Source organism: Rutilus rutilus (assembly GCF_951802725.1).
Source record: "Rutilus rutilus genome assembly, chromosome: 24".
NCBI classification, from domain to species: domain Eukaryota; kingdom Metazoa; phylum Chordata; class Actinopteri; order Cypriniformes; family Leuciscidae; genus Rutilus; species Rutilus rutilus.
This window is the reverse complement of record NC_140228.1, coordinates 1698080-1715579: the sequence shown is the minus strand read 5'-3', so window position 1 is coordinate 1715579 and position 17500 is coordinate 1698080. Positions and strand designations below refer to the sequence as shown.

Here is a 17500-nt window from a genome sequence, read left to right as displayed (position 1 = left end):
AACTCAAGACTACAATGAGTTCAGGAACACTGACACTGATATAGAGAAGAGCTGGAGCTTCTTCATGATCACACAGCATCACACACTGAAGACTGAAGATGGCCAGGTTTAAATGTGGTGAATGTAAGTTTGTTAGTGTAAGGAAGCAGGAGAACTCACGGCGTTCATGTCGATGCCGTTGGTGTAGGACCAGGCGTGTTGGAAATACTCCTCCAGTCTCTGTCGCAGTGGGTTGGGAATCTGATGGAAGCGGATGAACTCTCGAACCCGCAGCATCTGAGTGTGATACCGAGCCGTTCCCGAGTACAGGCGCTGGATGATGGCCGACACGTTCCCGAAGATACTGGCGTACATGAGCGCTGAACGGGAACAGGAACGCATGGTTAAACAAGCATTGTGATGAAGCACCTACACAGGTACACGGTTTTACACTCTTTCTTTGTGAGTAAAGGTCCTTGCACACTGAGTCCGTATTCGTGATTCGTTGTCTCTGAATTGTCAAAACACCATTCAAAACGCTTTGCTACGAAGAACGCAGAAAATCGAACCCGATCCGAATTTTTTATGACGGACGAAAGTTTCGGAGGCAGTGTGTAAGCGTGACTGACACAACGTGAGGTCGTATTTATTTTTTAACGTGTGAAAATTTCTGACTCAGTGTGCAAGGACCTTAATCGTGAAATTTATGAGCAATTCCTGAGTGAAAACACCATGGGCCCTATCTTGCACCCAGCGCAATTGACTTTGTACAGCGACGCATGTATCATTCCTATTTTGCACCCGCGCACAGCGGACTTTTCCCTCCACAGACGCACGTCGGTTAACTAAGAAATACACTTGCGCTCCCCGGGGCGGTTCAGCGCAAAGAGGAGGCGTGTTCCGGCGCAAACGTTCCCTCATGCTATTTTACAGGTTTAGAAAACAATTGCGCCACTAACCGAAAAAAAAACATTTTAAAGTCAGTGGCGCGTTGCGCATGTTATTCAGATGCTATTTTAAGGGCGCATGCTTGGCCATAATCAATGTAGCGTGTGCACAACGCGCATACACTTTGATTCTCTCATCTACACACAGACGCAGCAGTTATCATTATTGCAAATCATACATTATTACGATAGATAGATAGACATTTTATTATAAAAGCATACATCTAGCTTACACATTTACCCAAATTATCATACACCTGTTTAACCGAAGTTAATTTGGGTGTGTTTCTCCATCCCCAACGTCCATGACGAGAATGTCGGTCTCCTCGGCTGTGAACCGCTCCTGTCGTGCGCCTGGCAAATCCGCCGTTATAATAGGAATCCGCTTTAGAACAAGCGCCTGCTCTTAAAGGGAATGTGAGATGACGCTCTGATTGGTTTATTTCACGTTACACCCAAACCACACCTATGAATAATGAAGCTACTTCAGACCAACCCCTTTTAGATTTGCGCCAGGCGCAAGAGTCATTTATCCCGCCGGTATAATAGCAACAGCGCCCGAGACCCGCCCACAAAGTTACTTGCGCTTTGCGCTTGACACTTGCGTTTCAGATCGTTAAAAAATAGGGCCCCATATATTTTTCAGTGTATACAAATCTCGAGTGCTTCAGAACGAGCCTAAAAGATTTGTGTGTGTGTGTTCATCATGATCTGACCTCGGTCCGCTGTTTCACCGCGGTGAGCACTGACTGAACTCGCTGCAGGTGGGCAGCACTGTGAATCACACTACAAAAGCAGCAAAAATAGCAACAAAGAAGCAGCGACTGAAGCTCAAACGCCGCAGAATACTGTAGATCCTCCTCTTCTCTTTGTTGAATTAACTTTCAGGAATTATCGAATGAGGATAATCTCAAAAAGCCTGTCAAAACAGCACATCTGAGTCATATTTCACCAATACAGCAGAATAAATAAGAAATCAGATTTAGCTCTTTCTTTGTTGCTGTTTTTGCTGCTTTTGTAGTGTGTAGTTTTTACATCCACTTATTTTCATGATGATTAAGCTAATTTTTTATTAATTAATGCTAAACAAAATATAATTCTCATCACTATAAAATGCAAAAAATAACGTTTTATTATTTATTCTGTGGAGTATTTGTACATCTCAGTGGTATTGGTTGAACTGTATTTACTTTGTGCTGATTTTAACAGGTAAAAACATTTGTAATTAGGGATGCACTGACATGAACATTTTGGCCGATACCGATAACCGATAATTCTTTATATTTGAAAGCCGATAACCGATATATTGGCCGATAAATCTGAATCTAAATTTTTATATAATTTTTGAGAGCCTGAATACAAAAACAAAAGTCTCACCATTAAAAGCCATTATTTTCAATATAATTATATGTAGCCTATATGAAGAACATTTTGCAATTAACTGTATTTTCCTTTTTGAAGTGATTATATATATATATTAAATGTATATGAAACTATTTATAAATGTAAATAAATATATTGGCCACATTTTCTAATCAGGCCGATAACGATAACATTAAAAATGATCACATATCGGCCGATACTGATATGGTGGCCGATATAAATATTGCATCCCTAGTTGTAATAAAACAGTATAAAATTGCTGTATTACAGTAATGAGAACCACCATTAAAAATAGGAGAAATAAAAAAAAAAACGTAAAAATACCACGAATTAAAAAGACATAAAATACGGAAATTATAATTTGTCATGAAAATAATGTCACGATGTAAAATGTAAAATTCTAATATATCTAATAAAATAAAATATGATGGGGTTAAATATCACCTGGACCCGATTCCTTGAGATTTATTCTAACACACTAAAGAAAGAAACAAACCCAATAGCAGAAGAAAAAACTGTAATTGAGCAAATGAGTCTGTCTGTAGTGGTTCAGTGAATATTGAGCCGGATCACTACAGTCTGCTGACTTCAGCTTTGAACGAGCTAATTAATTACATTAAAAATCTTGTCTCGGATTGAAGAAATCATGTTGATTTTGTCCTTTTGAACTTTTGCCATTTAACAAAAATGTAATTCTGCAGCTCCGATGATAAATGCTTGTACCGGCCATAAAAACGGAAATTACTCCACGGCCACTGCGGTCTGATATATGTGCGGCAGGGATATTAAATTGGCAATTTATCATTAATTGCTGCGATCAAGACCTTCAAAAATGAGCTATCAAGTTGATTTGTTAACGGAAAATTAAAAAGGGAGGATGTTTCATCAGCATGATGAGGTTTGATCATATAGTGCACACTAAAAATAGCCCTATTAAAAATACAGCCTACAGAACAAACAAGCACATCTGTAATGAGGTTTAATCAGAGCTGCAAGAATATTTAGGATGAAGGTCAAAACTTAGACCTGCTTTAATGGGTCTATTATGCTTGATTTGTGTTCTCAGGATCTATTAAGTTAATCAAAACATTTAAAATGGCAATTTATACAGACAAAGACTTGATTACACCTCTGTTATGATGAACATGTACTCAATATCTAAGTTTATTGTCACTGATCATAACAGAGATCCGGAGATAATAAAACTAGGGATGCAGCGATATGAAAACTTTGGCCGATACCGATAATTCTTTATATTTGAAAGCCGATAACCGATATATTGGCCGATAAATCTAAATCCAAATTTTTTATATAGTTTTTGAGAGCCTGATTACCAAAAAAAAAAAATCTCACAATTAAAAGCCATTATTCTCATTTAAATTTTATGTAGTTTTATGACTAAACATTTTGCACTGAACTGTATTTTTATTTTGATGTGATTTCAATCATATTTCAAGCAATTCAAAACCATCATGTTGAACATGTGAAGTGTCTCAGATGAAGGAAATAATACATTATTTATCAGCTTTAATATATCAGCCAAATTTTCTTATCGGGCCGATAACGATAACATTAAAAATGAACATCGGCATGGTGGCCGATATATCGTGCATCCCTATATGTGATGTAAAACAGCATAAAACCACCATTAAAGCTGATGGAAATTAATAAAAACTTAAAAATACCCCAAAACAAAAAAAAAACTAAAAACAAACATAAAATATGGAATTTAGAATTTCTTTAGAATTGACGTTTTCTTATCGGGCTGATAACGATAACATTATCGGCCGATACATCGTGCATCCCTAACTGAAACACACTCACATCCGATGAGCATGACGCAGATGGAGAAGATCTTCTCTGAGTTGGTGTTCGGCGACACGTTCCCGAAGCCCACGCTGGTCAGGCTGCTGAAGGTGAAGTATAACGCCGTCACGTATTTATCCTTGATGCTGGGTCCTGATCTCGGGATGCTGATGTTGTGCTGTTTGCCCAGATGAACGCCGAGCGCGTGAAGCCAGCCGATGGAGCGGTTCTGCTCCACGTTCCCGATGGCGTACCAGATGCAGGCCAGCCAATGAGCGATCAGAGCGAAGGTGCACATGAGCAGGAACAGGACGGCCGCCCCGTACTCAGAGTAACGGTCCAGCTTACGAGCCACTCGCACCAGCCGTAGGAGTCGAGCCGTCTTGAGGAGGCCGATGAGGGTGGTCGTCTGGAGCGAGAGGATACGGGAAAAACACTAAATTAAGCATCATAACAAAGATGTAGAGTTTTGAAGGAACACTAGAAACATGTTTTTCATGTTTTTGAAAAAAGTCTCTTCTGCTCAGGGATCAAAAATACTTAAAGAAATGTGAAATATTACTGCATTATGGCCGATGAGGGTGGACGTCTGGGACGAGCCGGTACAGGAAAAACACTCTTTTTCATTTCTACAATTTTAGCTTTAAAAATCGACATCTACAGCGTTGTAATACTTTTTTTCACACATATCTTCACCTGATGTCTTGTAATCCTTTCCTTTCATTATTTTTATATGCAATGCATCAGATTCATATATATACATGTGTCCCTGGATCACGTCACCAGTCTCGAGTCGCACGGGTATATCTGTGGCAATAGCCAACAATACATTGTATGGCTCAAAATTATAGATTTTTCTTTTATGCCAAAAATCATTAGGCTATTAAGTAAAGATCATGTTCCATGAAGATATTTTGTAAATTTCCTACCGTAAATATATATAACATTTATTTTGGTGAGTGAATGCAGCACAATCGCGAATATAAATACTTTAAAGGAGATTTTCTCAATGTTTGGATTTTTTTGCACCCTCAAATTCCAGATTTTCAATAGTTGTGTCTCGGCCAAATATTGTCCTATCCTAAAGTGTAACTGAGATTTGTTTGTGATTTGGCCTATATCTTCTGGCCTCAGAATGGCACCAACAATCAATTAGCAGACACTTTAATTCAAAGCATCAAATGAAAACACAAAAGAGCAACATCTCAAGCAAGCTTTCATTAGAGCCCACAACATTTGCATTGGAAAGATGAAGTGAGTACACAAGAGCCAGAGAGTGCCGCATGATTCCCTCACCTCAGCACTCACCTCCTCCCCGGTCCGGTATATGAGCAGGTCGAAGGGGATCGCGGCCACCATGTCGATGAGGAACCAGCCTTTAAAGTAATGCACAGCGATTCTCAGCGGGTGACTGACCACCTCGTCGTTGGCGTTGACGTATGTGGTGCGGAAGTTGATGATGATGTCGATGATGAACATGATGTCCACGATGAGGTCCACCACGTTGAGAGGACTGCAGGAGTATCCGCAGTTCTGCATGGAGACCTCGTCCTCCTCGTCCAGAAGGAAAGCTGCGGAGTACGGCGTGAGGATCGCGGTGTAGATCACCAACAGCAGGATCAGCCAATCCCACACCGCTTTGAACGGGCTGTAGTGCAGGACCGTCCACTTGTGGATCCGAGGAGCCTGGAGTTTGTACTCCGGAAGAACATCGGCGCCCAGAGACAGAACCTGGATCGGAAGAGAGAAGAGAACGGATGATTTAACGGGACGTTTCAAAGACGCTTGTGTTTGGAAACGTTGCATTCGAGTGGCATTAAAGAGATAGTTCACCCAGAAATGAAAATTAGCCCATGATTTACCCACCCTCAAGTCATCCTTGGTGTAAAAAAATAAACATAGAAAAAAATGAAATTAGCTATGGACAAATAATGCGGATAAAAGACCTAAGTAGTTCATCTTACATTTCATATAGTTGCTTGATGGAGCCAATATAAAGCAGAATGACCCTAAAATTGAAGATCGAAGAGAACGGATGATTTACCGGGAAGATTTAAAGGGGTGGTTGATTGTGATTTCTCTTTTCTAACTTTAGTTAGTGTGTAATGTTGCTGTCTGAGCATAAACAACATCTGCAAAGTTACAGCGCTCAAAGTTCAAAGCAAAGGGAGATATTTACTTCATCACCAGGACAAGACGAGAGAAGAGAACGGATGAGTTAGTCAAGTCACCTTCATTTATACAGCGCTTTAACAATATAGACTGTTTCAAAGCAGCTTTACAGTGATAATAGGAGATTACAGTAACAGAGATTGTTTTGGCTTTACAGCAGCTCTAGAATAAAGTTATTGTCCAGATAAAGTTAGTTTTGATTGATTCACTTCCGTCGTAAAGATCATTAGTTATTAACTTAGGGGCCGCTAACACGACACCGTTCTAACAGAAAACACGCAGACTTTTTGGGACTTTAGCTTATTCACTGTATCCCCCAGAGTTAGATAAGTCCACACATACCCTTCTCATCTCCGTGCGTACCGTAACTCTGTCTGACGCACCCACCGCTAGCCTAGCTTAGCACAAAGACTGGAGGTAAACGGCTCCAGCTAGCATACTGCCTAGAGCCCTGCACGGGGCAAAACATCCAGCCCTAACCGAGACCTGGCCCGTGGTGTTCAAGCCCTAATCCGGCCCCAGCCCGAACCCGACCCGAGACCAACATCAATATCACTTTGAGCTCTCTCTGATGCGCGCTGTCTCTGCTAGACGCACACACATACACATATTTATTATAGGCCTCAAACATAACTACCACCACCGACAATTATGCCCACAAATATTAATACAGACTGTCCATTACAGAGAAGCATAAGCATGCAGTAGAGAATATTATATAGCCAAATGTGATCCAGCAGTAAATAAAGATTTACGGCCGACCTTTCTTTGATGTTTAGTAACTTTACTGAAGAACAACGTTTCAAAGAACTCTTCGCCAACCGGCTAACGTTAAATAATAATAAAAATATAACAAAGAAAAAAAAAATCCGTTGAACTGAGTAACGTTAGGCTCATTCACTGTTTACTCGCGATCGTTGTGAAGAAGAAGAATAGCATCCACTGTTCAAGGCTTCAGGCTCGGTAATCAAATCAAAACTCTTTCAAAATGCAGCTTTTCCTGAAGTATTGGGAACTTTTAGTAACTCCTTATGCTCCAACTTCTCCCTGATGCTCCGCATGGTCAATAATGGTTTATAATATTATCAATATAACAATATTTCATACAGTAGCCTGCGCTCTGCACGTATATTATGGGCACGATGAAAGGAGAAAAGCTAAATGAGCCCGAGTCCGACCAAAGCCCGATCTGTAAACAATTTATTTATTTTTTTGTACAAAAGTAAAAAATTGACCCCATTGCTCCCAATAAGTGACCAAATAACGCCAACATTTTCCTATTTACATGTTGTGATTTGTATAGTCACAGCGTGTACAGATAACAAGGTCACATGAGACACAGCCATCTTCTAACCGTATACAGACTGGGAACTATATTCTCAGAAGGCGAAGCACTGCTACTTCTGCGGAGTTCTTATACAAATCACAACATGTAAATAGGAAAATGTTGGCGTTATTTTGTCACTTATTGTCACAGTATGCTAGCTGGAGCCGTTTACCTCCAGTCTTTGTGCTAAGCTAGGCTAGCGGTGGGTGGGTCAGACAGAGTTACGGTACGCACGGAGATGAGAAGGGTGTGTATGGACTTATCTAACACTGGGGGATTCGGTGAATAAGATAAAGTCCCAAAAAGTCGGCGTGTTCCTTTAATGCGCTCCGGCTGCTCATCCGCACAACAACAGTGTTTGATAATCGAGAAACAGGATCCAAGGTGCAAGCGGTGACATTTTTTTCAAACGTTATCATCTTCAAAACCGTGAATCTGTGTAAACACTGACCGACTGTATGCACATGCATATTACGTGTTTAGTCTATAGATATGTGCATTTGAATATATATGCGCGCAGGCGTGTGTCTTTCTCTACAAATTGACCAACAAATAACTTGTCTGGCCTTAAAAATTCATAATACAGAATTTATTTATTTTTTAACAGGAAGTTTTAAAGCTGCTTGTGTTTGGAAACGTTTCATTTAGAGTGGCTTTGCAACCAGGCCGTTTATGAGCTCGTTACCCTAAACTGCAGTCTGGGAGATGCACATAAAAGAACAGTCCTAATTAATTTATGCAGATTGCAGACTGATTTAAATGAACAATAGGAAATTAACACAAAATCAGATCATTCTACATAATCACAAATAATTATAATTTAAAGTCCCCCTGTGGTGAAAATCCAGCTTTTAATGTTGTTTATGTGTCTATGTGGTGTTTTTAATACGCTTTAAGACAAAGCATGTGTAAATTCATAAGTCGACACCATTGCTGAGTATTTCCTCCTTAAAACTGCAGTGAACCAAAGACAGTCTCAAAGTTTCAAAGATGCTTGTGTTTGGAAACGTTTCATTAGAGTGGCATTAATACACCAAAGAACGTCTGCAAAAATATGCAATAAATGTTCTTTTGCACAAGCCACTGGCACACTGAATTATCTTCCCAAATGCTTTTTCTCACATGCTAAAACTTACAATAGTATCTCAATGATATTAATACTGTGTTGCATTTTAGACACAATATTGTCTGTTTTTGCTCAATTTTGCTGTGTTTCGTTTCTAAATGAATCCGTGATTTGAACGAATCAATCGGGTGAACCAATGATTCAATGACTCATTCATTAAGAGAGTCATTTACTTTGTTCCTGAATGAATCAGCCGTTTGAACGAATCGAATGAATCAATGACTCACTCATTTAGACATTTACCGCCACAGGTTTCACTTCATTTAAAAAATATCCTATTTTGAGGATAGTCTGTCATCATTTACTCACTCTAATGTCTTTTTAAACCTGTATGACTTTCTTTCTTTCTTTTGCGAAACATAAAAGAAGATATTTCAAAGAATGTTGTAAACAAAACAGTTGTTGATCTGTAAATACAGATTAAGATGCAGCTTCTAAAAAAAAAAAAACTTTTAGCCTAAAAGTTTATGTGTAATAAATTCTATGTTGAATCAAACCGCCATAAGTTTCACTTCATAAAAATAAAATAAAAAAAATCATATTTTGGGGATATTTTGCCCAAAAATAAAAATTGTGTCATCATTACTCACCCTCATGTCTTTTTAAACCTGTATGACTTACTTTCTTTTGAGTAAAAAAAAAGATATTTCAAAGAATTTTGTTAACAAAACTGTTTTGGTCTGTAAATATATATAAATACAAATCCCGATGCAGCTTCTGAAAAAAATTAAAATAAATCATGTCACTTTTAGCCTAAAAGTTTATGTGTAATAAATTCAATGTTGAATCAAATGCAATATTTCTTTCTAAAGCTACTTTTTGTAACGTAAATTTGATGCTTTTCTCATTTCGCACAATAAAGACTTTAATTTATCTTTTGGGGGTAATTTATCAGCCAAATCTGATGTGCGATTAATCAGATTAATCATAGCATGTAATTAATTAGATCACAGCCCTAAACACATTCATTTTCATGTGAAGGTTTCAAAAACAGTAATATAGTGAAATATTGTGATATAAAGCACGAGCGCACTAGCGAGGGAGGGTGGTTTGACACAGGTGTGTGTGTTGGTGTGCGAGAGGAGTTGACCTCTCACGACCTCTGATGATGGTCTTATATAAAGCCGCTTTAGGAGAAACTCACGAGTGTTTCTCACCCATCCGCATGATGAAGTGTTTTGACGCACAAATGCACGTCATGCACATTTTAGTGCGTTTAAGTTTAAGTACAGCTGTTTGGAAACACAATTTGACACATTATAATTATAGCACAACAAACAAGCCCCACACACAGCGCTGTCACGCAACTACTGTTATGATGGTGTTCTCGCTGTCAGGACGTCTTTGAGACGCTCGGCGCGCTGACAGACGCGTCCTGACTTGTGTTTTCAGTGCTACACAAAAATCAGCTGTTTTACTGCGATATGATTAAATGCACACAGACAACCAGGCCGTTTATGTGCGCGTTACACAAAACGGCAGTCTGAGAAATGCATATACAAGAAGGGTCCTAATTCATTTATGCTGACAGGAAAAAAAGACAAATGAACAATAGCAAAGTAACACATAAAAACAATTTTTTTTTTTACAATAATTACAATTATTATGCTTTAAAGTCCCTCTGTGGTGGAAATCCAGCTTTTAATATTGTTTATGTGTCTATGTGGTGTTTTTAATATGCTTTAAGACAAACCATGTGTAAGTTCATGAGTCGACAGCATTGCTGAGTATTTCCTCCTTAAAACTGCAGTGAACCAAAGACAGTCTCAAAAACACGCTTTGAAATCGCTGGTGTTTCTGACGTCACAAACTACCTTGTAACCAATCAGATCAACGTGTGATCGTCAACCAGTGGATCTCTGAGCTGAGTGAGTGAGTGGAGGCGGGGCTCATTCATAGAACCGCGCATACTAAATGAGGCGAGGGTGTCGAGTTACAGTCAAGATATTTTAAGGCATGCAGGAAAAAACGCTTAAATATGTCATTTTGGTGATCAAAGATGAGTTTTTAGGGATAAAATGATAGACTACAGGAGGACTTTAAAACATTTAAAGATTCAAAGATAAATTCCAGAAAGAAAACATAAATCACAGCCTCTCTCATCAGTCAATGTCAGATTTCTATGAGTGTACAGTAATTTCTGTCATGTTCATGTCACATTTCATCTCGTCTTAGATTGAGACGAACCCACATGAACGGAGCGAGTGGTTTGTTTGTGCGCTGAGAGATGGGAGATGGGAAAAGCCCAGCTGAACCTGTAGATACAGACTCACAAAAGCTGGAGCTCCAGCTTTACACCGCTCATTAATCTTCAGCTTCACTGTCACAGTATTAGACATCTTTAGGGTTAGGATCATGTCTGCCAAAGGCCTGAGCATCCGAGCCTCATGTCAGTCGGTGTCAAACGCAGGGCATTCTGGGTCAGCAGGTGTTGCGCACACACACACACACACACACAGGCTGCGGGCGAGAGCAGGTGCCACTCTCACACACAGCGGTTTACAGCACGGCACACACTCCTGCGTGAGTCATCATGGGAAATGTCCCGCGGTCTCACACACGTCAGATGCGGTGACGGAGACGCGACTCTGAAAAGAGCAGAGACGCTGTTCGCTGAAGACATGACGAACACTAGTGTTTCCACAAGCACAAACAGAAAAAGTATACTTGCAATAGTTCAATAGATTTAGTAAATGCATCTTGATTTAAGAATTTTTTGATATTTGGACTGGAAACAAGACAAAAATACTAAGTAAGAAAAGCATTTTTTGCAGTGCAGGCATTGGTCCTGAACACAGGGCGCGTTCTGGGACTGATCCCGGCAATGTTACTAGGTCCCCATCCCGGCATCAATCCCGGGACGTGTCTGCGTTCATACAGAAGCCACTCTAGCAATTTTACGGCAATTTCCCGGGATCAAGGCGCTGTGTGAAAGGGGCTCTGGAGTCTGAGGACATCAGCTGGCATCACGCCTGAGCTCTTCTGCAGAAATCATCTGGTCTCTTGACCTCGAAAGCCCTGATCTCATCATTCAGCACCTATTAGAGCTCATGGCCGGACACGTCCCGCGTCAAGACCCTCCTCGGGGACTTCAGGCCTTATTTTTAGAAACCCCTGCAACTAAAATAAGCTTTTCAAATCTCCCCAGTGAAGCATGAAGCAAAACGATGTCAAAACACATTACAAGAACCCCAAACACGACCTGTTTATTCCCACATTCACTGGAGATGAAGAGATGCGCTTCAAAAAAGAGGTTTATGATTATAACATTATAAAAATAGGGGTTCAATTGAACATAAATGTTGTTGAGGGACACAATCATGATGAATGCGGTGGATTTTTGAAGAGAAATGTGGGGCGATCGATCGTACATTAACCCAAATCACAAATTAGGAGTCATCTGTGACGTCTAATAGAGAGGTACATCCAGTTCATTAGGACTAGAAATGTCCATTTCTTTTCATCTACACTCTAAAAAATGCTGGGTTATTTATTTTTATTTTATTTCAACAGACTTTTAAATGGAAAATGTGAGTTTGGCGAGTAAATATTGATATTAATTATCATCTTAGATCGAACTGCTCCTTCAAATGTCCCTTTATTCTATTAAAAGACACTAAAACGTTCAATGCTGACACCTAGGAGAGTTGATTACGTTTAACAAAGGTTTAGGAGGATGAGATTTCCCTCTGGATGTGTGTCGTGTGTTAATTATATCTTCTAAAGGTCTGTTCTGTCCATTTGCTAGTTAGTTTTGATCTTTTTGAGCCATTTTCATTTCACGTGCGCTGAATGATTTGGCAAAAAAAAACAATGATCATCATTGGATGTTGAAAAATGGACAATTGAATTTAACTAAAACATTTTTTTCACTACAAAAAAAGAATGGAACCAGCACATGTTTTTAGCAGAGAAATAAATATTTGTTGTTAAATACTACTATTAATGGATGGATGGATGGATAGATAGATGTGTGTGGATGTATTGTAGTATATTATTATTACCTGCAGCTTTCACGAATTTAATTTGAGAGTTCAAACCTGAATGAAAGCCCTCAGAAACCTCGAGTCAACAGATGTTTGATGGGCTGGAAGTGAAACGATTGAGGAGACAGAGCCGGCCTGAGAAAGTCCTCTGGTAAAACACTAAATCAAATATTGAAGAGCCCCAATTTCTATTTTAAACAAAGAAGCTTTGGATCTGTCAACTTAACAAGCTCTCGGTTTCTCGCCACCTCTGGGTTTGATCGCAAATAATTCAATCCTACAAGATTCGAGCCAAGAGTCACGAGCGAAACTCAAATATCACAAAGAAATATCCGAGACAAATCATATTGTCATAATATAGTGTAAATACAATGAGGAAAGGATCAAACAGTCAGAATCAGAAACTCTTCACCATTAGTCCTTAACTTTTATATCACAGATGATGTTCATGTAAAAATAATAAAAGAGCATCTGAATCAGTCATTAATGCTCTCTAATTCTGTCTTGATTTGCCCGACTGCAGCTTTCTTCTCAAATCTTCATCATTACCGCGGCTTCAGGACTCTCGTTGAGATACTACTATAGTTTATATCAATAGTTTGAATTAGTTTTTATGTGTATTAAATATACTGGCTCTCCAGATGTTATTGATTCTCTGTTGATTTCACAGCACATGTGAATGAAGTTCCTCGCTCAGGTCTGGTGAGGATTTGAAAGCTTAAGTTTAGGACAGCGAGAGTTCAGCGCTTTCGGGGCTTCGGGCTTCTTTAATCTGCTTTCGGAGCCGCTTTTCATTCTGCTGATGAGAAACTTTAATAAGTTGCAAAGAATCTCTTAAAGACGTCTTTAAAAAATAGCTTCATTTCACAGCTCTCGAAAATACTCTGTACTGGACTCTGTTTCATGACATAAATACAGTATTGGTTTAAAACTTTGCCACATGAGCAGGACTTTAATATGAAAGGGAAAAACGCATGCAACTGTGCGTACGTCATAAACTGAAATGGAAATCCATGTGTCTGTTTAGAGATGTGGGTGAATGACGTCACATGATCAAGAAGATGAACATCATTAATGCTAAACATTTACATAAATCTATCAAATTACCTCATCTTTTCAGTCAAAACTGACAGCATCCACAAGAGCAGCGTGTTCAGATATCGTGTTTTATTACTGCTGTTCTCGACACTGTACCTCTGTAAAAGTAGGGATTCATGCACTTACTAGCATGAAGAACAAATATAGACACAGACTGCGCATAGAGATCGATTTAAGACTCAAACTCTCCTCAGAACAAACACACCCTGTGTGAGCTCTAGTTTTTAATGTTGAGCATATATTATACGAGCAAGAATGCAATGTTTCCTAAATATGAAAAAGATTGCAAATGTGATTTTTATACAACAGTTCAACAAAAAGGGTCCTATTAAGTGATGTGCATTTTAAACAGTTTTGTCAGAATTGTTTGCTCTATTTTGCAATGAAATAATAGTTCCAAAGAAAGCAACAGCAGTTTTCAACACAGCGGTGATTCGTGAACGAGTCGTGCGAGTCAATGATTCAATGACTCGTTCATAAATACAGCCACTCTTTTCAGTACTGAATGAATGAACGAACGAATGAATGAATGAATGATTCAATGACTCACTCATTAAGACAGTGACTTGCCGCCACCTACTGGGGGTTTAAGTTTAATATTTAAAAGTATCACTTCATTTTTACCATCATTGCCTATTTCTCTATTGAACATTTTTTATTTAAAACATTATTTATTTTATAAAGGCATTTATAATGGTAAAAAGTGCAGTGGAAAATCAATTTAAACGTGCAATATGTAACTTTTTCGCCGCTAGGGGTCGCTAACCTCTTATAATAACAAAGGCGTAGTTTGATGACGCACCATTTTCTAAGAATTATGGATCTTGTCGTCAACGTCAAGTCGACCGATCTAATAATGTTTATGGATGACTGAATACATCGATGTTTTTATCATGACTGTGATATGAAGCAGTTCGGGATTGCTAAGAGACAGCTAGCAGCTCCACACACGACGCGAGTCCCACGGATATAAAAGGAATATGGACATTTCATTCTACCGAACTACACGTGCAGAATTACTACTCACAGGTCAGTTTATTAGACAAATTAAACTTGTGAGGTAACGCAGCGCTGTTTCACTTGGTCTAACATTACACTAGCACACTAAACTGCATTTAAATGTGTTGAAATGTATGTGTTAGTTTGTCTGTATGAGACTAGCAGTAAGCTAGATCAACATTAGAATAACATACAGATCATATTCTAACATTTTATCATTGTTGAACTATATAACATTGATTAGTTTTATGTAAATGTGCTCACCTGTTTAATAAAGTACATGTAGGAGCGGTCGAAGTCTCGGACGTGGAGCTCTCGGCATCTCGAAAACACCGCGCTGATATTGATTCTCGTTTTAGTTCTCCTTTTTTATCCAAAGTCTGCTTGCCATGGTCCATAATGTTTGAACGAAACAACAACAGCGTGCAGATAGACATTACGAACTACACAGTTGTCCACGCCTGTCGCCTTGATTACTATCAGAGGGCTCTGGTTGCTATGGCAGTACGAGCGGAAACCAGGGAGAACGCGGATATGACGACATTAACGGCGAGAAAACGGAAATAAAGAAACGGTCCGTGTCTTCGAATTAAATTACAAATTTCTCCTGGTTTGAAAGTTGTTGGAAACAGTCGGGATAATGTAAGTAAACAACAAAAATATATATATAACATAGATATAGTGATTTTTGCTATTTTTAAAGCAAAAAAACTACATATCCTTTAAGTGGGCAAATACGGGACCGCACTCGAACCTGTAATGAATCTGAACTGCCCCTCATCAGTGTTAATTATCGAGTCCTGATATGTGATTCTCTACATCTGATATCAAAGACATTTCAGGAGGATTCTGGCCATCAACAACATCAAGACATGAAAGCGCATGGGGAAAAATTGGCTACCTGTGACATAAAAACAGTAATTTTTCAGGTGATGGATACACAAGAAAGGCCTATTATATGATACTATATTATATATAATTCTAAAAATGGAACTATATCACAGCAGAAATAAGAAAATTACTAATAGTTCCTCATCAAAATGACTCTATACATGTCAAAGCATTTTCTTGCATTAAAAAACACAGCTACAGACGTGATGTCATCTCTTTTTTTTCTATTAGCTATAAATAGATCTGAGTAGAGTATCTGACATGGACTTCTGTATTCATTCCTCTTGCACAGTCTCAAACAGAGCATGAGTTAAAGATGAAGATCAGAGTCATATTCATCTGAATGCATCAGTGCACCAAGAGCATCTCCGATCACAAGTCCATCTGGTTTTAAACAGCAATATATTACACCAGAATAAAGACAATCTCAGCCTTCAAAGCTTTAGCTTGAGGGATTAGCATGAATAATGACTTAAATATGGGTCTGTTTCTCACATTAAGACTTCAGAAGACTTACAATAGAGTGTGAGTCTGATGAACTACTGTAATAGTGCTTTGTTTTCTTTTCTAAATGTCTTTTTTGCTCATTTTGCATTCTGTGGAAGATAGAAAGCCATTTGAGAAAAACCTACAGCCATTTGTTTTGTTCTGAAATGAATAAGGGTTTTGAAACAAAATGGTTGAGTGAATAATTCAATGACTCGCTCATTAAAACAGTCAGTTGTTTCATTGGTGAATGAATTAGCGCTGTTGGATAAATTGGTTCAACGAATGATTCAAACGACTCACTCATGAAGACAGTCATCAGGCGCCACCTACTGGTGAAACTATGCAACTGCGGAAAGAGCCAATGAATAATCCTGCTGAGTGACATAAACAGTGACGTTTCTGTGGTGTAAACTGATCTAAGAGGACAAATGCACCCTCTCCTATTCAATCCCACAATCCTCTTCTTCAGCTCATCTCATTCAGGGCTTTTCCCTGCGTTCAGTCAGAGTGATATTCAGGAATTAAGTCACTTCTCCAGCGGTTCAGAGCTCCTCTCAGCTCCTACAATCTCCATATTTCACTAAGAGGATTCAAACGAAGGTATTTAAAGTTTTAGCAGCTGTCCTGAGATCAGTGGGTTTTCATTAACCCTCCATCTACACTGTAACACTCATATCAACCAAACTGGACCCAGATCAGATGCTAAAGGTGAGCAAAATCAAGACAAAGGCCTAAACACAGTGTCCACGACAGCCATGGTCTCTTATCCTGAAAATAATAAAGCAATGCCAAGTTCCAGTTTGTTTGTGTCGTCTTGCTCTGGTTTGTTCTGCCAAAGGCGTCATGTGCTTGCGTTGTTTTTCATTTGCATTTCTAGATGTCTGGCCTTCAGGAAAGTGTTATTGCTCAGAGGTTGTGGTTTTATAGCTCAGGAAACTTAACTGAGCTCTCAGTTGTGTTTCATTTAATGATCAACTCGGATGCATCTTCATTAGAAATTTTGGCCCATATATTGAAGCCGATAAATAATGTATTTCCTTCAGCTGAGACACTTTCAGATGTTCAACATGATGGTTTTGAATTCAATTCAATTCAATTCAATTGCTTGAAATATGACTGGAAGCACTAAAATAAAAATAATACACTAAAAATAATACAGTTCAGTGCAAAATAAGCAGCGCAAGTCTGTTATATAGGCTACATAAAATTATAATAAAAACATTATAATTGTGTGCTTGGTACACGGCTTTCAATGGTGAGACTTGGTTTTGTTTCTGATATAAAGTCAGAATTGCGA

At 38.8% G+C, this 17500-nt stretch overlaps 2 protein-coding genes across 3 annotated transcripts in view; one reads left to right on the top strand and one right to left on the bottom strand.

The window, feature by feature from the left end:
• kcnh2b (potassium voltage-gated channel, subfamily H (eag-related), member 2b) overlaps positions 1 to 17500 on the bottom strand; it is a 190570-nt gene that overhangs the window by 12629 nt on the left and 160441 nt on the right. Inside the window, exons 6-8 of the mRNA XM_084398443.1 lie at positions 5412 to 5846; positions 4134 to 4524; positions 160 to 359 (exon numbers count right to left, since the gene is read on the bottom strand). Coding sequence (XP_084254569.1) covers positions 160 to 359; positions 4134 to 4524; positions 5412 to 5846 — 1026 coding nt within the window. The remainder of the gene's footprint in view (positions 1 to 159; positions 360 to 4133; positions 4525 to 5411; positions 5847 to 17500) is intronic.
• Positions 1 to 17500, top strand: part of LOC311283746 (myosin-7-like) — a 234498-nt gene that overhangs the window by 180097 nt on the left and 36901 nt on the right. The window lies entirely within an intron of this gene.